Source organism: Eumetopias jubatus, unplaced genomic scaffold, assembly GCF_037043125.1.
Source record: "Eumetopias jubatus isolate StellerSeaLion01/CBP00866 unplaced genomic scaffold, mEumJub1_p1.0 scaffold_9, whole genome shotgun sequence".
In the NCBI taxonomy this organism is placed as follows: domain Eukaryota; kingdom Metazoa; phylum Chordata; class Mammalia; order Carnivora; family Otariidae; genus Eumetopias; species Eumetopias jubatus.
In genome coordinates, this window is record NW_028274815.1 from 66,209,698 (window position 1) to 66,235,043 (window position 25,346).

General features: G+C 38.8%; 1 protein-coding gene across 4 annotated transcripts in view; it reads right to left on the minus strand.

The window, feature by feature from the left end:
- Positions 1–25,346, minus strand: part of EML6 (EMAP like 6) — a 268,188-nt gene that overhangs the window by 80,209 nt on the left and 162,633 nt on the right. For all 4 annotated transcript variants that reach the window (XM_028103992.2, XM_088026534.1, XM_088026532.1 and 1 more), the window contains exons 8-15: positions 24,107–24,244; positions 22,180–22,436; positions 19,997–20,209; positions 15,433–15,600; positions 14,326–14,432; positions 10,967–11,085; positions 8,678–8,864; positions 6,653–6,758 (exon numbers count right to left, since the gene is read on the minus strand). In XM_028103992.2, the coding sequence (XP_027959793.1) occupies positions 6,653–6,758; positions 8,678–8,864; positions 10,967–11,085; positions 14,326–14,432; positions 15,433–15,600; positions 19,997–20,209; positions 22,180–22,436; positions 24,107–24,244 (1,295 nt within the window). The remainder of the gene's footprint in view (positions 1–6,652; positions 6,759–8,677; positions 8,865–10,966; positions 11,086–14,325; positions 14,433–15,432; positions 15,601–19,996; positions 20,210–22,179; positions 22,437–24,106; positions 24,245–25,346) is intronic.

A 25,346-nucleotide genomic window follows, 5' to 3' on the forward strand; every position in this document is an offset into this window, starting at 1 on the left:
GGAGGAGTGTCTGGGCTCAGCGATTCCACCTTAGCTCTGTGCTGACTGGGAGGTGGGTGGCCAGATTCACTATCTACCAGTTTAGCAGGTGTCTTCTGGGATGACACAGGACCCACAATATGAGGGCAAAGAAACACAAGTATCTGATAAACTGTTTCTCCCCAGTCCACTCAGGGTCTTAACTGGTGTTTTCAAAGGCAGGTCTGGGGTAGATGTCAGAGTGGCCAGGTAAAATAAAGGAAGCCTAGTTAAACTGGAATTTCAGATAAGGAATGAATAATTTTAGTATAAGTAGATCCCATGCATTATTTAAATTATGTATTTACACTTGCATTGCATGAAACATACTTGTACCACAAATTTATTTGGCTTCCTGTATTTCGATTTGCTAAATCTGGCAACCCTCCCCAGATGCTAACCAATGCCCAACCTGTGAGTACCCTTCCTTGTGCCAGACTGTTCCCCAAGCTACCAAGCTTCCTTCTCCAAAGGCAGGAGCAGAGTCAGAGAAAGGAAGAGCCTGGCTTAACAAACAAATTCTCCTCAATCCTGGACTACTACTATGTATGAGACAAGGCTTTGAAAGGTACATGAACCCCTTCAAGCTATTAGGCTCAGTATCAGATGAGACATTCATGCTTTCCAAAAGTGTTGAACTATCATCAGGTGATTACGATAAACATGTCTTCTGAATCACTTCTAAGTCCTTATGCTTAACCATGCCCAGGCTTTAAATTGTGCACGGTCTCTTTCTAAACGTTTGTGAGAGGGAAGTGATGATAAGGGCTTCCTATTCATTACCAACATGACTCTTTCCATACCTCTTGGGATGGCCTGGTTCTATTTCCGTAGTAGTATGTCTCTGTATTTTGGTGATTTTATTTATTTATTTATCGGAGATTCCTCTCTTTTTTAGATTATAAGCTCTGCTAAGGCTTATGGTAATCATATCACATTTCCTTTGTGATCCTCCCACTAAGCTAGTTTCCAGTGAACACTGAGGATACTGGCAACAATGAAGAGGTAGAGAGAACTAAAGATAGAATGTGTGTATGGGGGCGCCTGGGTGGCTCAGTCGATTAAGTCTCCAACTCTTGGTTTAGGCTCAGGTCATGATCTCTGGGATTCTAGGATTCTAGGATAGAGCCCAACAGTGGGCTCCCTGCTCAGCGGGGAGTCTGCTTCTCTCCTCTCCCTCTGCCCCTCCCCTGCTCGCACACTCTCCCTCTGAAACAAATAAATCTTAAAAAAAAAAAAGAATGTGTGTATGGATAGTATGAAGGGAAAGACAATGTGCTGTTATCTAGCTCTACAAATTTTAATTGTTTTAATTATTTCTTTCAAAAACATGGCACTTTCAGTGTCTCTTTTTTTCCCATTTATTAAATCTACATTTTGTGTTTCCTTTTGTAACCTGTGTAGCTATGTTAACATGTCCTTAGAAGGCAAGCATCCACACATTTAAAATGACGGTTCAAGTTTTGTGTCTTTTGAAGAAGGTCTCAGGGTAAATTAATTTTGGGGGCTTTTTATTAGCATTTCTGAAAGGCCCTATTAGCTTGTCTTCACAGTTACATTCCTTTCTACCTCAATTCACGACTATGAGGAGAAACGAAGAAATAGTCCAAATCCAGATGCACCTCAACAACCGTAATACCTCTTCTTTAGGATAGTGACCTTTTCTTAAATTCTGCAGGTGTAGGCTATTTCTGCATACCACATGGTTCAGAAATATAATTGGCTACCTTTTTATCTTTTCCTAGTTTTCACCCTCCTCTACCGTCTCCCAAAGAGACTTGGATTTAGTTTTGAAAATCCATTGTTCCTTGACCAGCTGGAGTTTTTTATTTTCAGCCATATCTTTAGAGTCAAGGTAATGTCCTTTTAAATCTTTCCGGTCACAGTGTGTATTAATTATGGATATTTTGTGACACAGTCCAGAAATAATTCTAAAGCACTTAATGTCAACAGTAAAGGGCATAGTGGAAAGAGAAAATTTCTACTCAATTACAAGTTGGTCCCTGCATTCAGGGCTCATAAAAAATGCACAGACTTTCAAAATTGAACATAGTGAAATCCAGTCAGTCTTAGAGGTGTCCTTGTGGAAATCAGTATTATTCACTGAAGATTTTTAAAAATATGAGTAGGATATTAAACTAAAAAAACTTTATGTGGCTGAAACTTTCTGTTTCTAATCTGGTTTTCTATTCAAGTGGAAGCACCATCTGTCCTGTAAGCACAAAATCAAAGATGGCTCCATTTTCCCTAGCCAGTGGTAACAAAGTCACAGAGCAAAGAGTTGCTCAATTAAGTGAGATAATGTAAATTAATTCCTTCTTGTTTACATAGAGTTATGGGTTATGTTGTAAGAAATGCTTTTCATTAAAAATGTCTTTTTTTTTTTTTTGCTTTGCAACAGTGGCAAGAATAATCTAAATCCCCACATATGACTGTTTATTTGTTGTCTAGTTTTCACATTTATTTGTTACCTGCTCTGTATTTCCATGACAACTTCTTTTTCTAGTAAGAGACAAATGTACTATCAGGTCTCCACAACACCTCCCCAAATGAGCTGGCTTATAAGAGATGGATGGATACGGGGTCCTGAGGTACACAGATGGTACCACCAGCTAGGTAATGACCAATGTTGGTGCCCTGTTCATGTGGTTCAACAGGGAAATCTAAGTAATATCTCTTGGCATGTAGACTTAAGCTACTCACTTTTCTATCACTCTTCAAAAGAAAGGTATAGTGGCTCCTGTTCCTATTCACATAAATGTATGATTCAGGGCTGTTCTATGGACAGGGCTCTCTTTTTATTGGGGACTGTTCATGTGGCCGCCTCTGTGTACCACTAAGCCCATTCCACCTTTATACTGGCAAATGGGGGTGGGGCAACTGGAGACACTTGCCTTTGGGTAAAGGGGGGACACTGAGCACTCCAGGTATGACTCTTATGCTCAAAGTTTGCACTGGCCCTGATGGCAGGCAGAGGCAGGAGTAGGCAAGAGGACTCAGTGGGGAGAGTTCCTGGCATAGCTCTTGCCAGCTCAAAACCCCAGGCCTGGTGGACTTCTCACTGCACTGGGGCCAGAAGACCTGGGTTCTAGCTCAGGATCTGCCACGGTCTGACTTTTACCCCAGCCATACCACCAAACTCTCTGGATCTCCATTCTTGTTCTACGACGTGACAGAGGGCTTTCAGTTTTATCATTATCACACAAAGTACTATCAATGTAACTTAAATCAAAGAGACTGCTCACACCTTCAGGAGGTGCCAGAGAGATCACAAAGATCAACCAACCACCATAATTTGTCTCATGTAATGGTTACACATTCAAAGAAGGATCAAACACAAGAGATCCTAGTCAAAGGTCTTCCTGAAGGGTCCTTAACAGTAGTGCTTTCTAAAACTATCAACTAGCTTCCTTTCTGCCATTTATATATCATCATTGTACTTGAACTCTGAGACAAACGTAATTTTCCACAATCAAAAATAACACATTTGCTGAACAAATATGGCTCCTCCCTAGTCATTGTTAAGGGCAATAAAGAATGTATTGTTGACACTGAAATATCCTTTTTATGCAGAGACTATTTCATATCTCAATATTCATTTGCCCAAGATGGGAATTAGAAGAAGTGACAGAATCAGCTTCTCAACCTCTTTCTAAAGCATCTGGTTTCTCTCCCCAGGCAATTGATGTGAGGGACTGCCTTACAAAGGAAAGATTTCTAAATTCAATTAACCTCTTCATCTTTCCTTCTGCAAAACTATTAGGCCCAGAGGAGAGAGGACTTCTCGGAAATGCGGAGGTTAAGTTACTGGGGACCAGCTTATTGCTACTAACTCATCTCTATTCAATGTCGTTGATCAACAACATTCCTTTAATCCCTTCCCTAAAGGTATGCAAGTAACAGGCATTAGATCTTTCGATGTATCTTAATTTAAAAACCACAAAATTAATTCTACAGAAAAAATATTCTAATGATTATTAAATTCTATTTATATTATTCTAAATTTCCTGCCACTCTGCTTATACATTAATACACATACATACATTTCCAGTGGAAATCAGTGAATAGATGCTATTTTGAGTTCTATTTTTCTCTTTCACTTAACTTGATACATAGAAATATGTATGAAATACACATAGTCCACATACTTGTCATTTTGAGTTATAGCTTTTATTACATGGTGCCAAATTATCTGCTGGCGTTATAGAGTCAATTTTTAATGTTGCCAAAAATATGAATATATTAGATTCTCTATAATTTAATTAACATTTATGTTTTATTTTATTTATTTTTGCTAATGGGTCTCTCACTACTTCTTTTAGAGCATATTTAGTAATATAATTTTTATATTAAGTACATATATATGTATTGGCTAGCAGAGTTAATTTTAAAGTTAAAGGCTAGCTGAGCTATTGAGGAGAGAGAGTCATGAAAAAAAGCAGAGGAAATTCATTCACATCCTTGGAAGAGAACAATGTTTGAACTCAAATTATGGTTTCCTTTCAGATTTTACTGCTTTATCAAGGACATACGACACTCCTATTTTAAACCTGTAGGTTCATCAAACTTCCAGAAGTTTAGGACTTTGTATTCACCGTTACTGGGTGTGTTATCCAGGCTTCCCATGGCCAGGTGGCATGCCGAACTGTTCTCTGTCCCTTAGTACTCATGCCTTCCCAACCTCACATGCCTGCCAGTGTGCAGGAGGGACTCTTTAGCCTGGAGTTTTACTAGTTCAATAACCACAGAAAGTATCAAATAACCTCTAATAATGATCCAACAATTTAGATTTGTACAGTAGTTTACAGTATGTGAGGATGTGCAGGTCACAAAAAAAAAAAAAAAAAACCCTCACTGCCCCATGTTACTGCAGGTCAAAACATAAACGAGATTATTTTCACCCAAACACGGTTTACAATGTGAGGTTCTAGTAGTAATAGTGACGGGCGAGACAAGTGAATGAGGCAAAACCTCATTCATTCCTTCACAGTTTTGGAGTCGCTTCTGTGTCCGCAGCACTACAACATGCACAGTGGGGAGGAGAGAGACGGGCTCTGCTGGCTGAGCAAGTTATTGTATGATAAGGGCATCAGCGCAAACAGCTACTGTACCACATGGAGTCCAACAGGTAGCCCAAGAACAATGACAACTGTGGGCCAGGGGATGCAGAACAAGGGGCAGGTTCTTTCTCCCTGGAAGGTTGTACAGGAAACTTGCAGCATGATCTTAAAGGATGGGAGGACTTGAACGGACACATGGCAGCAGCATGAGCAAAGGGACACGGGCAAAAAGAAGGAAAGCCATGCATTTCAGTTCTATGGCTAGAGAGACATAAGGGAACATGAATGGGTAGGTGGGTGGAAACACTGCAAAGGGAAGTTGAGGCTGCATCATGGAAGGCCATGAATGTCCAACCAAAGGCTCAACCCTGAGTCAGCCAGCCAAGAGGAGTCCACATGGTAGCAGTGTAACTGCATTTCTCGAAGACTCTAGAACTGCGTAGGATAGACTGGAGAAAGTGGAAATGGAATCAGAGTCCAGCATGACTATCATGGCAGAGATGAGAAGGAGTTGAGGCTTGAGCGAGGAAAGTAGAGAGAGGGGGACAGAGGGAAGAGAATGAGGTTGTGTAGTCATTGAACTTAATGATTAACATTATACACACTGCATGTATTAAACATCTGAACGGAATTTAGAAAAAAAGAAATTATAGAATCAATTTTTGGTAGAAAGTTTATAATTTTTTCTACTTATCTAACTTCTACAATTGGGATTAAAAATTCCAGGTAAAGACACCTTTGGTGACAGGCCCTCATTCTCCATTCTAGCTTAAAGAAATGGTCTCACTGTAAAGGAAATCACATTCATCAGTTAGTATTCTTTTTTATTTTTTTAAATTTTTTTAAAGATTTTATTTATTTATTCATGAGAGACAGAGGGAGAGAGAGAGAGGGAAAGAGAGAGAGAGAAGCAGAGGGAGAAGCAGGCTCCCAAGGAGCAGGGAGCCCGATGCGGGACTCGATCCCAGGACCCTGGGATCATGACCTGGGCTGAAGGCAGACGCTTAACCATCTGAGCCACCCAGGTGCCCCATCAGTTAGTATTCTAATAGTACTGTGTTCAAATCTTAAGGGGATGGAAAATCCAGCTCTGTTGTTTTCAATTTGAAATATATTTCCAAAACACAAGTGTTGTAAAGTGACCCTTTGCAGAGAATTTGCAGCCCTCCCTCTAGTTCTTTATATTTTAAATTGCAAGTGCCGTGCTCCCCCTTATTTGGAGAGATGAAATTGATGTTCTGAGTCACTGCCAGACATTTGCAACTAAGACTCTACAGCAACAGCTGCTCTGGACTTCCAACAGCTCAAACAAATGCAGAGCGCAGTGTGAGCTCTGGGTAATGACCTGGGCAAGAGGAAATAAGAAAGGCCAGAAAAGGACGTGTAATCTAAAGGCCACATTTTTTTGTGTGAGCTATTCACATATCTAATTTCTGGTCTGAGACGGGGGCTTAGCTCATTACAAACAGAACTCGACTAAATAGGAGGTTGTAAAAACAAAAACAAAACCCCAAAACCCCGAGCCTGAGTAAATGCAGAACCACCAATGACTTCAGTGGAAAACAGGGCCTTACCTGAAAAATCGAGCGCACACACTCCTCTCTGGTGTTGTCCTTTCAATAGCGACAAACATTTTAGAGTTTGTGTGTCCCACACATGAATAGCAGCATCTCTTCCAACCTTAAGTAACAGGATGAGTGTTATTAACTACTTATAAATTTTAACAAGAATGATTCCTAAGAGTCATTCTTGGAGCTCCTTCGAGTCAAGTGCTGCTCAGAAATCAATCCAAAGCCACACATTTGGAGAGTAGGAAGACTCTCAGAAATCATCTGGTCTGATGCCGTTATTTTCCAGTTGAGAAAATAGAGGCACAAAGAGTCTAACAGGCTCGTTTGGGGCATCAAATCGGGTGCCAGGCCAGCCTAGCCTGGTACATGGCTCCCAGGCAAGGTACTGTAAAACTCCAAATCAAATGTCCACTGTGCTTTATGGGTTAGTTCGACATTTCTCTCTCCTGCCTTCTCAGCTCCACATACGATTCCACTTCTTGGTCAAGGAAGTCACCTGTATGTTGTTCCGGCCCTGTCCTCAGAGTTTTTTTTACCCACCTCAATCGTCTCACTCATTCCAAGAAGGCCTAGCCTTGCTTCTCCCCCAGGAAATGACAGTTTTCATGGCTTACCTGTTCCTAAAGTGGATTCTCCTTGAGGGGGTACCAACTTCTCTCCCACTAATTCCCAACAACAGAAAAAAATTTAATAGTAAAATGGTTTTCCTCACTTGACTGTAATGGATAAAAGAACCCTGTTGGGTGTAATGACTATAAAAGGGGAAATGTGACATAAAAGCATGCACATAACTAAGCAGAATCCAGCCAACTCCTACACTGGTGTATGGAGGCCCGGTTACCCCTGGAGTGGCTGCTGGTGTACTGATTTGTCCCTGGTTTGTCTCTCAGCAATTACAGGATAGAATGTGGTATCTCCTCAGGGGTTTACGCAAAGAACCAATCCCTGTTCCTTCTTTCAAAGGAAAGTTATTAAATACACACGAACCAAGCATCATCTGTTTATCAGAACAATAAAAAGGGGGAGGGAGGAGAGTGAAATGTAAAAATGCAAAGTCGTCATCAATTACTTGTAAGAAACTTAATCATGTCAGCTAATTCAGAAGAGATGGTCTAATCTCTTAGACTGACTCCCTTCATGCCCTCACTTTCACCACTGATCTCATGAACACAAGGCTATGAACTCTGTGCAAAGACTTCTCTACCACCTGTATGTCAGGTCTCAGAAACACTTGTTTCCTGTTAATTGCTGACCCTCATACCACGTGTTTTTCCTTGAGTTTGCCACTTACATGTTGAGAATCAGTTTAAGTCTTACCTGCAGTTAAAAGCCCATGATAAAACTGAACAAAAATGTAGTCTATACATTGAAAGAGTACAAAACTGAAAATACTACTAACATTACTACTTTGCCACAAGATAATAAATCTGAGTTTAACAGGTTTTTTGTTTATGAAGTTGACTTTATCTCTCTCCTTTCCATGCACAAAATGACTGAATATAGGGCTCTGTTTTAAGTAGCTTTCCAATTATAGGTTCAATCCAAAGTTTAGGCATTCCAAAACGGTTCTGAAAGAATTTTGTTTTTTGAAACGTTAAAAGATAAAATGATGAATTAGTCAAAATTCATGGCTTTAAGTTTTACAAAAATAACTATTCACTAGATGTTATGCTAGTGTTAAAAGATGGTTCATTCAATAAACACTGATTACTGAGGATATAATAAGTACTGGGTACACAGTGATGAGGAAAATATATTAAGACTGCATTCATGGAACTTAATTTTTTAGCTAATCCTGTTCGTAGATATCATGTCACGATGAAATCCCTCAGAGGCTTCCCACAGTGCTATAATATAGTGGATGAGGCTCCCACCATCACAACATGACCCAGCGTCCCCTGAATCTTCAGCTTCATGCCTCATATTTGTTTCTATCAAGTATTTCTTGAACCAGTATATAAACTGGGTTCATAACTAAATCCTCTCCCTCTCTTTGGCGAGGCCCCCATCTCAGAGGAGAGACTATACCTGCCCGGTGGCCACGTAGTCCTTCACTGGATGGATGGTCAGGCTGAGAATGTCATCATCATGCCCCAGGTACAGCCTCTGGGAGTGTTGCTGTCTGTTGTACACAACAGCAACTGCAGCAATGTGATAGACCACTTCTCCAGTTTGCGTGTAGAACAGATTATTTCTACAGTCGTAGCCTCTGTAACTGAAGCACAGGTCCAAGAAATGCACAGTAGCTGAATGGACAGTGAGTCAACAGAGCAGGAGAGATCAAAAGGCAAAGCTATCATGTTGCTGCGGACATGCACAAGTAGAACCACAGGTATCTCCATAGTTGCTCGGGACAGTAATCTTCAACAGGGGTACGAGGATCTCTGAGGGCATGAGAGTCTCTCTAAAGGGCAAATGTGCACTGATAATTTTAACAGAATTTGTTTCTAGATCCTCAGCTACTGTATGTGTTTTCTTCAAAGTGACCAGTTTGAGAACACACTTGTGAGAAGCTGCAGGTTTTCCCTTCCCACCTCCCCTTTCTCTACCACCTTCCTCTCACATTAGAAAGCCATTCCTTTTGTCCACATAGAATCTTACTATGGTCTATTACCCTGGAGCATGGAACCTTCCAGGAACACCAAAACAAACTCAGGTATGGATGTTGAAAGTGAACAATTCCAATAACTAGATACGAAGTTCTTTTGTAAGTCAAGTGACTTCCAATTCTTTGCTTTTAATAAAATTGAAGAGTGATTTCATTGAACTGTCAGGTGATAGATCATCAAACTATATTTTCATGTGATGTATCAAAATTACAAGATACACCTATCTGTGTTACAAGAGGAGCTTAAAGAACTGAGTAAGGTTGCTATGGTAAAATTGCTCCCTTTCTCATCTACTTATTTATGTGAGTAAGCTTTCTCAGTGCTTGTAACTATTAAAAAATGATAAATGGGAATAGAATCAATACTAAACTCTATCACATTCTAGCAATAATATATGTGTATATATATCTGAACTCACTGAAAAAAATCTTATTAAAATTGTTTTCCAATAAAATTGTTTATATTTAGTAAGTACTTATTAGAATTTGTGCTATGTTTATGTTGGTCTGATAAGCTTTGTACTAATAGTTGTAACAAAAATTCAATCCAAAAAGGAATGAACACTTAGAGCAGCAATGTCCAATAGAAATATTATGCAAACCATGTAGGTAAAGTGAAAATTTTCTACATTAAAAAAAGATAAAAACAGATGAAATTTATTTAAAGAACATTTAACCTATTATGTCTAAAATATTATGTAAACAACGTAAAACATTTTTTTAAGTAGGCTCTATGCCCAGCATGGAGCCCAACATGGGGCTTGAATTCATGACCCTGAGAACAAGACCTAAGCTGATATCAAAAGTCTGACACTTAACCGACTGAGCCACCCAGGCACCCCTCAACATAAAACATTTTAATGAGATATATTGCATTCTTTTTTTCATGCTAAGTCTTCGAAATCCAGTGTGCATTTACACCTACAACACATCTGAATTCAGACTAGCCATATTTCACATGCCCAGTGGCTTTAAGCGGATACCCTACTAGATAATACAAGTTAGAGACTCAGGATCACAGGGAGTTAAATTTAAATTGCGCTTATATACATTGCTTTCCTTGCAAAATGTATGATAGGGTGATCAATAAAAGCCTTTCAAGCATAAAAATAGTATATTAGTATAAAATTCAATGGAAGAAGTAGCATAGAAATATGAGCTCAGGTATTTTTTAAATTGGTGATGGTGGGAATCAAATATATATGACATTTCAGTTCCAACTGATCCCCTTAAATGAATGATGTAGTTATAAAGCACTAGATATTATATTTTTCACAATCATTTAACCTTATATTGAAAAATTTTAGATGTCAACTTAAAATGTGGAATGTTGTACATTATTTTTAAAAAATTCATAATTATCGTAGGCATATATGAGCAAAATTGTTTGAAAAAAATATTGTCCTAGGTAGAGCCAGCTAAACAGAGGAGAAGATATGGGGGTAACAGGAACAGGGATGGGGGAGAGAACAGAGTGCAGTAACAATGAGCCGCAGAAACATATGCGTATGGAAGTCAATGAAGCATGAAAAATCTAGATACACACATTGTTATGGCCACAGGACATCAACTGAGATAACCAGACAGAGAATCATGGTTCTAATAGTACTTCAGGTAAGTACACACTGGAAAGAGCCAGCCTGAAGTGGGACAGCACCAAGAAGAGGGGACACAATGGTAGGCTGATAAGGCTGGTGACAGGCACCCACCCGTGTATGAACTGAAGTTTCAAGCTGTCCTCAGGAGCCTTTTCTCTTTTGAGGAAGGGCACTGCATGGTTTTTCTCTTTACTTTGTTGCTTTAGCTGAGGTAGATCTTCTTTGTAAACCTTAAAGCATAGCAGAAACATTTAGTTGAGACTCTCCAGGTTTCAAAAATATTAGTATCTTGGCATTCTCAGGAGGTCTTTAACTGCAGGAAATCAAGTTTTTGAGAACATAAGAAGCTAAAAATGGTCACCAGAGACAAAAGTCGGTCATTATACATAATGATAAAGGGGTCAACTCATCAAGAAGATATAACCATTTTAAATATGTACCCAACATCAGAGCACCTAAATATGTAAAGCACATACTAACAGAACGAAAGGGAGAAATAAACATCAGTAGTGTAATAGTTGGAGAAGGTGTCACTCTGAAGAATGGATAAATGATGATCTAGACAAAGAATCAATAGGGAAACACTAGATGAAGAACACTGCAGACCAAATAACCTAGCAGATATATCCAGAACATCCCAGCCATCAGCAGCAGGATACAAGTTCTTCTCAGGATACATCAGATGTTAGGCCACAAAACAAGTCTCAATAAATGCAACAAGATAGAAATCACACCAAGTATGTTTTCTGGCCACCACAGTATGAAAATAGAAATGATCACAGGAAGAAAGCTGGAAAATTCATAAGTATGTGGAAATTAAACCACACAGTTCTGAACAACCAATGGATCAAAGAAGAAATCAAAAAGAAAATTTAAAAACTATCTTGAGACAATGGAAACACAACAACGGGATACAGCAAAAGCAGTTCTAAGAGGAAAGTCTGTAGCTATATACGTATACTTTAAGAAAAAACAAAATTCTCAGATCAACAACTTAACAATATACCTCAAGGAATGAGTAAAAGAACATAGTAAGCCGAAAGTTAGGAGAAGGAAGGAAATAATAAAGATTAGAGCAGAAATAAACAAAATAGAGAATAAGACAGTAGAAGAGATGAACAAACTTAAGAGTTGGTTATTTGAAAAGATAAACCAAATTGAGTACATAAAACATGAGAATGAAGTTTACTTTCTAATGAACAAAACTATCTTGAAATGCCTTTTGAATCATTGGGATGCAAGATCATCTTGAGTTTAAATAATTTTTATTCAGAAAATATAACAATTTTCTGGTAAAGTAAGAAAGGAAATTACTCAATAAATTATCAATAAAAATCAATAAAATGTTTTGCTATAATTTCTTCTAAGGTGAGAAATCTCTTGGTGATTCTGACATTTGCAAAATGCAGACCTCATGAATCATGGTGATCACTCTATGGAATTATCTTCTTTCATGATCTCATGCATCTTGACAGATCAGACTCTGAGATTTAGAGCAAAGCTCTTGGCCTAACCTAGGACCTAAATTGTGCTGCTGACTCAGGGAACATTTCCTACAATTTAATCTAAATGTAGATAAAAAGTAATGTTTCTCTATCATGTATTCATGACCTACTATCGAGAGAGATCAATTTAACACATTCAAGACAAAGGAAATTTATTAATAATTGTTCATCTTCGTAAAGGAAAAATTTCATTTGATAAAGCTATGTAACTAAAAGAATATTATCATAATACAGTCTCTGTTTAGGATTTAACCAAAAATTTTTAAAATTAAAAAAAAAGGAAGTCAGAAGATACCTCATTACTGCTTTGTCTATTGCAGATGCAATGAACTAAGCTTGTAAAAGCTAAAGTTAATTATCCATCTGAGCCCATAATGCTTTTTTCAGCCCATCAACTACTCAAGAGAATGGAATTCTGGTCTTGGCATTTATTTCAACTGTTTATTTGAACAAGTCTCATAACCTCTGTGGACCTAAAATTCCCATCTGTAGAACAGAATAAAACTTCCTGCTCAGGAGCAACTCAGCAACAAAAAATAATGTAAATCAAATAATACAGATGAAGTTTTAGAAAATAAGATGCCAGGGAGAATATATAAATCCTAGGCATGGATTTCAGTAGAGTCAAGCCTTTTCATTCTTTCACTAGCACCATTTTACTAAATACAAAACTCCCAACTAAAGAAGATTGTTTTTCTTCTTTCCCTGAATTTTATGTTAACTTTGCTTAAATTCCATTTCCCCTTGATACCAGGATATAATATTGTTTAGTATGTGTGCATATTTCCACAATAATTTCCTTTCAATCCTCACCTTTAGTTTTATTGCATAATACATTGCACAGTCAAGCTGATTTCATCAAGAAGTTGACCCAAACCATCAGTTGGACTGCCTTTGTACTAATATTTCAAACACAGAATCAATGAGTGATGATTATGGGGTGGAAAGAAAAGTCATCAACTGGAAAGGTTCAGTGCTTCTACAGAGGCAAAGCCAAGCAATACATAGAATGTGCACTTTGGAGAGAAGCCCAGATCTGCATTCTTATCAATACTATGGGTGATGTGGACCTGGACAAAGTACTTAACCTCTCAGGGTTATTGTGGGTTGGATTTGGTGTATGGAAAGCAAGGACCTGGCCCCACAGAGACATGTGATACATGGCAGCTGCCCCAGCCTCTATGGTACATCTCCGTGGGCAACACTGACAGTTGCTGTGTCTGAAACCTGAAATCTTATTCACTCCATGTTCAGGAACAGAGTCTGCTTCACAGACGTTCATGAAATGACAAGGAAGAAAACAGAACACCTATAGTTATCAACCATAAAAAAGGGACGAGTCTCCAGATTCCTGTGAAGGATGGCTCTCTTTAACACTCACTGTTTAGCACTAAAATGAAATGTATATTTTCAAAAAACGAGGACCCAGTTTGATAGTAATTGTGCAACTTTTCTACTAGAGGTGATTACTGACTGGAGAGATCATGCGTATTGTATTTGGGCTTTTATTTTAATTAAATGGATAATGGTCTTCATAAATGGTCTTCATAATGGTCTATGTAAGTTAAGAGAGAAAGCAGGACACCAGCTCACTTGCAAACTACCATGGCTCTGAGGCTACCAATTCTGTAAAGAAAACACATGCTTTCATGATCTGTTAAGAAAATGAAGAATTCTGTGGCTGACTTGCATATTTTTCTGCAAAAAAAGAGAGACAGAAAAGCTGTCATGGGTTCAGTTTTAAAATTGGCTACTACCTTCCACTTAAAAAATTTTAATTATGTGAATGGGTTAAAGGCCTTATTTACAATCTGTACTTAAAGACAAGAGGCAGTTGATTTTCCTTATTCTTGTCTTGATTCTCTTCTGCCCAAGTACCAGCCATTTTCAGTGCAACGTCCAAATCCAATGAGATTGATGTTCTGGGCTGTAAGGCATTTATTATGAGGCTCTCTGCTTACTGACCTGGCGATCATAATTGATTTGAGTTTCTTGCTCAATATCAGAGTCCAATTCCGGCACATCAGATAAATCCGAATCAGATTCTTCGCTGTAGGAATCAGTGCCACCTTCTGCAGAAACACAATCCGTGAGAAACAAGCAAAAGTGCGGAGACCCAAGAGAGCTTATAAATTTATTTAAAATATTTCCTTTCTTCTAGCAAAGTAAATTTAAAAATCACGATGCCATAGTTTTACTTGGTGTAGGTTCTTAGAACATCTTTTCTTCCCCCTATCTTCTGGTTCAGTTCAGCACACTCCTTTCAGGAGCGTTAACAGATAAGGACAACTACTCCCCACCCTGCCCCTCCAAATTGAACTCATGTCCATACTTTTAGGAGATAACAAATCTTTGGGTTTAAATCTTGCTTTGAAAAGAGAAAAAAAAGGCAAAAAAAAAAAAAAGAAAGAAAGAAAAGGTCAAGGTCAGGGAAAGGTTCTACCAAAATGAAGCTTGGAGCAAAAGGAAATCCAACTACTTAGTTCAGTAAATATCCTCTTAGCCTTTGCCATGTTCACCAAGTGGCAGTAATTGCCATGGTCAAAACCTGCAGAAACTCTCCCATTGAAAACATTTCCTCACCTGGTTTTAAACTTTATTAACCGATTATTTCTGCTGGCATCACAGTAAATAGAACGACTACACAAGCACTGAACTGGAACACATTGGTTCCAATTGTGGACCATTCTTTGGAACTTCATTCTGGAGCCAACTCCTACTCCCAAGGTTACTCTGTCCCCCTGTTGTCTCACTGTGTAGACCTGCCAGAGTTACGGTTGTCCTAAAGAGGCTGTAATGTCTTTGTTCCTGTTATTCTTAAAGGCTAATTCTTCATGTAAACCTTTGACCTTCAACTTGCATCTGGTATAAACAAAATCCTTTGAAGGAAGTTATTCAATGGACTCATATGTGTCTCAAAGTTGTTTTTTCTTTTTAATTCTAAATTTTATTATAGGAATGATTTTTTTCAAAATTGCTTTAACTCTTTATCTTCAGGAGAGATGTTAGAACATTCTTTGAAATTTTTATTGATCAGAAAAAAAATGCTGAAAAATTACAATTGGTTTTTACCCTGGGGTGCAGTTTCCAGCAGACCGTTGCTGACACCTTCTGGAATAAATCTCCACTGGAAAACTGAGTGGTCAGCCCCTCCTGTGCTCAATACCCACTGAAAGTCATGGGACCAGCGGACATTTGTGACATGTGCAGAATGGCCCACATACTTTCTAAATTTGGCTCCTGAAAAGGTATTTTCGAGAAGAAGATTAGTAATGAAAAAAAAATAGAATTCATAGGTTAAAAAATTCAATTCCTCTTCATGTTGAAAAGTAAAATCCTTAAATATATTAGAAAATATAATTTTCAGTGTTACGTATCATAACAAGCAAAGGCTCCCCAAATTCTCTCAATTATTCCAGTATGGATTAAGCTAAAAATGGCCTTAACATTTAAGTCCTGTGGCTGAAGACACATCTGAACCTGTTCCAGATAATGCCTACTGCTTCACTGGTTCTGAAAATAAAATGCTTCAGAATGATTATCTTACACATTCTTATTCAAATACAAGATAAGACAGAGAGTCCTTTGTAATAGGGAAACAGAGAATAATTATGTGGGGAAAAAAATCAAATTATTGTTCAGAGTCATGGATGTAGCGCTGGGAGAATTAAATTTTGTTCCCTTGCACTGATTGCTTTACTCAGTGAACACCATCCCCAGGGAATGACTGCGGAAGGAAAGCTTTTTGCACTTACGGTTGTAGGTAAACTACCAAAGTCTTGTACATGGTTGGTAGAGGGCAGCACAAAGGCAGTCATGAAAATAAGCTGGGTCCATCCTATCATGTGGAGGCCTAGTAAGGCTACAGGAGATTTCAGGGGGCCAGCAAGTGCCCGCATCCCTCCTTCAGAAACAATGCTACCTACTGCAGGCTCTCTAACGGAACCTCTTTAATGGGGGAAAAAGCCATCTGTCCAACTGAAAATACTCATTGGAGAGGTAATGATTTAAATGTATATGAAGGTGAAAATGACCACACTATTTAAAATACCACCACCAAGCTGCCCCCATCTGAACATTCTACTACTGTTTGCTTTCTTTTTCATTGTAGCACTTCTCATGAGATGTGTTTACGTTTTCTTTATTGACTGTGTCCCCTCAGAAGAACAAAAGCTCCATGAGGGCAGGGATTTGTGCCTTTTTTATTTGCTGATGTATCTCCAGCCTCTACAATAGCACGTAACAAATATTTATTGAATAAAAGAAGGCCACGTCCACCTCTTCCCAGGCTTTCCTTAGGACACGGTCACTTTACAAGTCCTCCCTTGGTTCTCTGAACCACGAGGATGTCTCAGACCTCTGCCCTCATCTCTTCTCTGGTGGTCCTCTCTCCCGTGGCTTTAGGTGCTGTCGATATGCCCTCCACTGCCAAACATTCGTCTTCTGGCCCTCAATTCTCCCTGGACTGCTGATAGCCCGTGTGCCCATGTCCACTTGGATGTCTAACAGGTGCCTCAGATTTATCGTGGACAACAGAGACCAAGGAGTTCTCCTTCCCTTCTCTCTTATCCCCATACCTCTCTCCCTCTCTCTCTCTCTCCCCCGAACACACACTTTTCCTTGCTTATTTTCCCATCTCCATAAATGGTGCCACCATCCACCCCACTGCTCAAGTCGAAAACTTAGGAGCCACCCTCAGTTCCTCTCTTTCCCTCTATTCCCACATCCAATCCATCAGCAAGACCTTCAGCTCTACCTGGACACTGTTTCCTAACCTCATGCACCTGTGTTCACATCTGTTCCTAATACCTTTGTGCAAGCCACCTCACCTGGCACCGGGACTTGTACAAGAGTCTACTTGAAGCTTCCCCTTCCCTAATCCATCCCACATGATATCAAAGTGGTCTTTTAAAAACTTAGATTGGTCATGTCACTCCTCCATTTTAAGCCCGCAATAGTTTCCCACCACACTTAGAATAAGACCCAAATTTCTAACAGTGGCTACAAGTTCCTTCATGACACAGTCCCCACCACCCTCTCCAGCCTCTGAGTACACAATACTCCCTTCATTCATCACACTCTAGCCACCCTGAACTTTATGCTTCTCTCCTGCATCAAGCTCATCCAAGCTCTACTGAAAGCCAACACTTTTCCCCTCAAGGTCCAGGGTTTATGCAACTCATGTCATACAACATCCAGGACACTTATTTTGGGAGGGAGCTCTTCAAGGACTGTGTGAGTATGTGTGTGTGCGTGTGCGTGTGCGTGTGTGTGTGTGAAGGATTAATGGGGCAGCAGCACGCAAGTCAGTCAAACAGGAGAGCCTTCCCTTGGAGAAGGGCTGGTGCCAAGGTAGTAAGATGTGGCAAATGTCAATGAACAAGGCTTTGAATTTTTACCTCATGGAAGTTTCTGTATGATGATGGTCAAACAGAATGTAGTCTAAATGACATCAGGGGAAATTATCAGTATGGATACTGCTTATTTTAAATTTGAAAACTGTCAAAATGAAATGAGAAAAACTGGCTTGGTGATGTAAAAATAAAAGCCACTGTAGGCATTTTCATTAACTGCAGAACATTTGTGTCAGAAGAGTGTGCAGCAGAATCCTATGCACATTAATTGTAAATGTGTCAATTAACTTGACTGGGAGTTTTATTTAATCACAATGGAAAACTACCATGTTTGCTCAGCCTCCACACTTCTCATTGTCACTAGCCCCTGCTCATGTTTGGCTGTTACAGGCTCAAAGGTTGGGGGCATACCTGCCACTGGGACCCCGGGCTACACGGCGACAAGTTCCACCAACGGTTACCGTTCCTGTCAACAACACTCCTTTCAGAACTCCCCTGCCGATAGTTCAGGCACAGAAGGCCACAGAAGTCTGAATGTCTCTGAGGCAGACTGCAAGATTTATAAACCATGTGCCATGAAAAGTAGAACAAGTCAATTTGCTCAGAGAATATGGATACTTCCGAAGACTGCTGAGGGGGTTTTTATTACTCCCACCACACTATCACTTAGCTGTCAACCTTCCCTTATTCCGCAGATGTCTCCTGTGTGCCATCATCCTCAGGACTGTTTTACATATCAGCGTGTCTCATTCGGACAGACAGCACTGCTCACCGCCTCCTTCCTCCTTCCCCCTTCCCCCATTCTCATCAATAAACCCAAGATTTCCATTTCCATTCCTATTTTCCAGACCCAAGACCACCCTACAATGCTTGGAGATACACAGGAAGTACCAACACTCCATGAATTAACTTCTTCCCAAGTCCTGACTCTTGAGACCAACAGTACTGCTTCTGGTCCCAGTGATGTTTCTTCTCAATTCCCATGTTCCTTGTGGTTGCCTAACTCACGTTCTGCAAGAACGTTGCTCAGTCTAACGGGATACGCCCTATTACTCAAAAGACCCCTCCGGGAGGGGAGATTGTGAATTAGGCATGTTGAGGTAATTTTGTGCCTCAAGCATTTTAAAGTGATGGCCATTTTATCAAGTGGAAAGGATGGCCACTTTGCTATGCGTTTTATGTTCAGTTCTCAACCATAACTGTTGCTGCTTCGGAACTGTCAGTTATCCGACAATGACTCTCTGATTACATTTTTCAGTCCCTGTCCTTTCTTAATTTAAAAATTGTTCAAGCGAGTGAGTTTTCAGGCCATAGCATGTCCCTACTGATTACTTTCTGAAGATCAGATTTTCAGGCTGGTGGGGAATCTCAGAAAACCCTGTGTATGGGCTTTGCCTCAACTTTTTTTTTTGTAATTTTACTTTATTATGTTATGTTAATCACCATACATTACATCATTAGCTTTTGATGTAGTGTTCCATGATTCATTTTTTGCGTATAACACCCAGTGCTCCATTCAATACATGCCCTCTTTAATACCGATCACCAGGCTAACCCATCCCACGAACCCCTCCCCTCTTGCCTCAACTTTTTAAGGAAGAAGAAGACAGGGTCATTACATGGTTAATTCAGTCACATTCTACAAAGTCTGAAGGTGCCATAAAAACTGAAGGGACAAGATTTTAACAACAATAAAACAGAACAACAAAATGCGAGAGGAGAGTTTTTTTGAACCAATCTCCACTCTCAAAAATTTCACCAGTTATGTAAATGAGGTTTGCAAGATTAGTGCTACAACAAGGGGTCCGAACAACTGTGTCATCACCAGAACAATCACTTTCAGATTTTATCTTAAATACCTCTAAAAGGATTTTCCTTGGCTTTCTATGTGTAAGCACAATTAGCCGTGAAGCATAAAAGAATTTGAATTACAATATTGTAATGTAATATATAATTTAAATTATGAGTGTTTATTTACATAAATAAAAACAAAACTATGACTTGTTTAAAATGTGAAACATGAATCTTCTCAATCACAAACTTACTCGTAATAACTCTGTGAACAAAACCTGACTTAAATTGGTAAAATCCCATATTTTAGAACGTCAAAAGTAAATGACATCAACAACACATTTTATCTAAAAGTGTAAAAGAGTAAAAATGAACATAAAGATGAAATGAATAATCTGCAAGAATAGACACCAAGAAAATCAGTCTTAATTACACTGCGTATACATTTTAGATTAAATACTTATTCAATGAAATCTCTCTCTTGGCCTTACCTTTCTTGAGACAAGGAAATTTGAACAACTTAACCAGTCCAAAATCATCACCGGAAACCAGCACAGAGCTGTTGTAATTTGCATCCACTGAATTGATGTCAGTGACATCAGTGTACTTTGGCCAAATTCCACTCACTTCAGGGCCTTTCACACAAGTCCAGGAGGCCCAGGGAATCCCTTTGATTTCTTCTTTACTTGTTAAAGGCTTCCCAGCTGAAAATTATCAATACATAGTAACATAATGTTACATTTAAAGGCATATTCTAATTTCCTTTATTCATTTTTCTTATAGAGGTTTATAGAAATTAAAAAAAAAAACCTCTATAAACCAAGGAACCTAAAGAGTCTAATCTCTTTACCCAATTTGTGATTTTCTTCTTCCAGCATGGTTTAAAGAGAGTGCATGATCAAAACTCAGATATGGAGCTGAGAAAGAAAATGATCATTGTACTCAATGTAATATCCAAAACTACTATACAGATAGTATGCTTTGTGTTATTGATGAAATGACTTGTATGAAAATATATATATTATCATATTTAGTCACCAACAGTTTGCCAGATTTTTAAAAAAAAATTTATTCTCAACTTCTACTTTTCAAAAGATCCACAGAAGTAATTTTTTAAAATTTAGGTTCCAAAAATTTGTGTAAACATTTAATGGATATTATATAAATTTAAAAGCATTAGACAATGAAAATCCACCAAATTTTGATTAAGTAAACGTAAGTGGTTAGGCAAAAGAGTCTTGACAGTTGTGCCTGGTATGTTCTCAAATGTATGGCACGATTCCCCGTTTGTACCAGAACCTGGTGAGAGAGGTCACCCAGGGGCACACAAAGGCAGAAACACATGGATACAGAAATGCTTGGGAAAATGTCCTGTCATACACAATTCTAAAATTCAAAATCAAGACAATTTAGCATACTACCTTGTAGTTTTTTCTTCAAAAATAAACAAACGTTTTCAAATAAAGAATCTGTGAGAATTGACGCTCTTATACATTACCGGCACACTGTCAAATTGGCACGCAGAAATTCTAGACTGACAGCATCACATAAAAATTCATGAAGATGAACATAAATCAGAGAGTTGACAGAACACAGTCTTTAACCCAACATTCCCCCTCTGGAAAATATAGTCCAAGGAAGTAACTCAGAAGAAGAAATCCCCCCTATATGAAGATATTTGGAGACGCACTATCTGTACCAGTGAAAAAACTAGAAATAAGTAAGCCCAAATGCTCACTAACAGGAGGACAAGAAAGCAAATTATGATATTATCACTGAGCAGGATGTTACTTTATTATTGCAAGTGATAAACATGTATTCCATAATTTTTCACATATGTAAAATATATATGAAATAATTTCAAGCAAAGAAAGTAGACATGCAGCAATATCCACCTAGTGATGGTGTGCTGGTGAAGTTGATAGGGCAGAGGTTCTTTTAAAAGGCCATGGTTACATTAGATGGTATAAACTATTTTCCAGTAAAAATTAATTTTTCAAGAAAAATTTTAAGATAAAATATTATTTGATGACAAGATTCATGATATTAAAATTTTCCTCTTATGTTAAAAAAATCATTAGTCAAAGATCACAAAACAGAAAATTGTCTTTTATTTCTGCCATTTTAGTATTACGAACTAAATGTCACTAAATGTTATAGAAGTCTGATGAATCTCTTCTAAAACAGATAGTGGAGGTGACAAATAAAAATTGTACTTTTTAAATCCCAATTAGCTTATTTCACCAAATAATATCATAAAGACTTCCAATTATGAAGAACACAAATTTCAGACTAAAACCATCATAGCAAATGAGGACCGCGGTCCTCAAATGTTTAGCATTTTTGGGTATTTTTCTAGGGTATCTTTCCTTTCAGTTATCTTTAGGCAGTCTTTATAACTTCTAGCTATATATCCTTTGCCCATTATAACCCCTGCAAATATTTTTGTCCAGTCTGTGCCTTGTCTTTTCATGATTTCTTTCATTGCACAGTGATTTTTTATTTTAATATGTTCCAATTTATCAATCTTTCCTTTGAGAGTTTGAAATTGGGAGGGGGGGTCGTGTTTCTGAGAACATTCCTTGCCCTGAGATCATGATGACATTCTTATATATTTGCTGCATGTGGTTCAGACTTTCGATTTTCACAAACATCCAACACCTGCAGGACTTACATGGCATCTTGTAGAACAGGCGTTCTCCTGCGCCGTCATTGGTCTGCAAGTATTTGCTATCCAAAGACCAATCAATGTGGGTAATGAAACTAAGGGACTTGCTGCATTCTCCAATTTTCTTATACCGCTGGGCAACGGCATACACATCCACTGGGCCGTCATTGGATCCCACCGCGAGGTAAGAGCCATCTGGAGAAAATTTCATTTCATGAATGACTTCTTTTCGATCTTTGATATGAACCACTTCTGTCATATCTCTATAAGAATAAAAAGCAGCAATAAAAAGTGATAAGCAGCAAATCTAGAAATAGAAACCCCAAGCCATGTCTCAAAATTTGTATGTCAGAGAAAAAATGGTTTCAAAAGGGAGAGAACACCTATAGGAGCTGAAGGATTAACTTTTGAAGAAAGATATAAAATACTATTCAGATTCTGGCCATTTCAGGCAAAATTAACCGACATTTGAAATATTTAAGGTTTCCAAAATAAAAACAATGAAAAATTTAATGAAGTGCCTATTTGCTTTCATGGTTAATTATGTATTATTTTCCCCTAAAACTTTTTGCCTTGAAAAATTGCGGTTTGTAACATTGTTTTAAAAACATGTCCTGGAGAAAGGTGAACTACATCAAGGTTACTTTTTTAATATTAAATTCTTATGTAATTATTTAATTTTCACCGGGAAACTCAATAATTCATGTAACAGATCACCCAGATTTTGCATCCCTTTTGATCAGATTCTGGTAAGAACTGCTGCCCTCATTTGAAAGTTGCCACCATGAGACAGAATTCTGACTAGCAGGTCCCCTGTGCCAGTACCAACAACTTCTTCCACTCCCAACAAAGTCAGTGCACAAATAATGGCGAATATTAGCTTCCACATAATTCCCCTCACCTGCTATCACTTATTAACAGCATTATCGTTTACTTTACATACACTATACACTATGTATATACTATATAATATACTTTGCTATAATATCATCAAATAGGGTTTGGGGGTTTTCTTTTGTTTTTTTTTTTTTTTTTTTTTTGCTTAGGAAATCCATCAATAAAAATCCATCAAAAAGAAAAGAAGATCTGGTAATTGGCCATCTTTTCAAACCATGACTCAGCAGAGAAAGAAAATGTTGTCTACCAACTCAGTAATAAGTTATGGGTGGTTGCTAAATGAGAATTTAGTGTAATAAACCGTGCCAAGATCATTTTTCAAAGCTAGATAGAATCTTCTATGTGCAAACCATGCAGTATCTAATTTACAGCTTCATTTTCTTTCTGTAATCACAAATTATGTAAGCCAAAAAACCAACCAGTGCGTTTAGAGAAATTATATGCATGAGTCATAATTTTTGTCCAGTAAAGATAGGATGTTAATAAATATGAAATATTCCATTTAAGTTTTCATTATAGGTGGAAGAAATCTTTTACTCAAGCCCACCTCTAAAAATCTGGCAGTGCTGGAGCCTTTCTCATTTCTTTCTCTTTTCTTGGCTTCCTATAAGCCCATAACCTCTTGGGACCAGATAAGCTTGGGAGTTCATTATTCACTGGGTTTTAGAAAGGTTCACATACGATATATTATGTAACATCCCCAGTAGGAGTTAGGGCAGCACCCCATATTAAACACATTAATATTTTTGTAGCAAATCACATGATAATTATTCCTATTAAGAGATTAATAGGCAATAGACAGTCTCAAATCAGTTCACTGGGTCAAGACGTGCTAACAGATGAGTTATCCAAAAACTGTGGATTTTCAAAGCGTTTGGATTTGAGAAATACAGATAGGGGACTGTGAATCTAGAGTGTTCCTATTTGAAAGAGTAAATGCCTTTTTCCTTAAGTCCTGGCATACACCATGGCCAGGAGAACTGGTTTCAACAAGAGAGCATTTCTGACATTATTTTCCCTATCGGTCAGTACATGCCTGACTCGGAGCACAATGAAAGAGCCATCCTTCATGCCCAGGGCCAGCTGAGATCCATCGGGGCTGAAGGCCACACTGCGAACTGCTTCCTCCATGTTACAGCGGGCGATCAAGGCATGGTCAGCCAGGCTCCACAGCCTACGCACAAGAACAAAGTAAAATCAAAACCCACTTCTCACGGTCCTCGGCCAGCCCCGGGCCTCAAGGCCAGTTCACCATTCTGATGGTGATGACAGCAGAGGACGCACCAACTCTACACCAGTCCTTCCTCGCGGCAGGTCTGGCAATCTGGGAAGCTGTTCAGTTTATCGCTGGGTCATTGGCACCATTTGAAATACCCAGCAAGAACCATAAAATTAGGTAACATTTCCAGAGATTTTGAGATTGATAAAATAAGGACATTTTAAACACTCCCTCACACAAAATCTTGCTATTCTCTTTGGACATTCAAAATCATTCTTTATTTATCCCAATGGTTGTTAATAATGTTTAAAGAAAAAGAAGTGCTACTGGATGTTATTATTGTTAATTCGTTTAAAGAAAATATGAGTACCCTTCTAGTAACTGTGTTATTTAAGCACCTGTAGATCGAAACCCACCTTGCTTACATTTGTTGGCCTCCCTAGAAAGAAAACCTATCTGAGATGGAGAAGATGGAAAGACACCCCTGCCCCTGCCCAGGATGGTCCCACAGTCAGCTGGGTTGTCGCTGTCATGCCTCACAAGCCCTCTGGGCACCCCACTGCAGATAGGTCCACCACCCTTGCTTGGGGCTGACACTTCACAGTGCCCCTGGCTGATGGATACAGCTACTGTGGGAGAAATGGAGCTCCAGGGGCAAGTGCCCCCAACACACAGTTGCCGCAACTCCTGAAACACCTGATCCAGGCACCTCAGACTGAGTGAACATGAACTAAATATTTGAAGATACAAATGAGGGTTTATGCTAGTTGCAATCGTGGTAACTGATCGCTATCTGCTCATAGTCCTAAGACCATCTTTTCTAAACACACAAACAACAGGATCTGCCAGGGGGACCGAGAATCTAGAGGTCTGCCATAGGGAGGCATGAATAAGTCACACGTGGTGCGGTTTCTCTAAATGCCTTCTGCCATCAGGATGGATGGAGGCAGGCTCCTTAAAATGGAGAGCTGCACAGTGAAGAGCTCGCTGATCCCTGAGGCAGCCTGCACCGTTCAGCCAAAAGCTCATGGTAGTCTTGCAATACCTCGTCCATTAT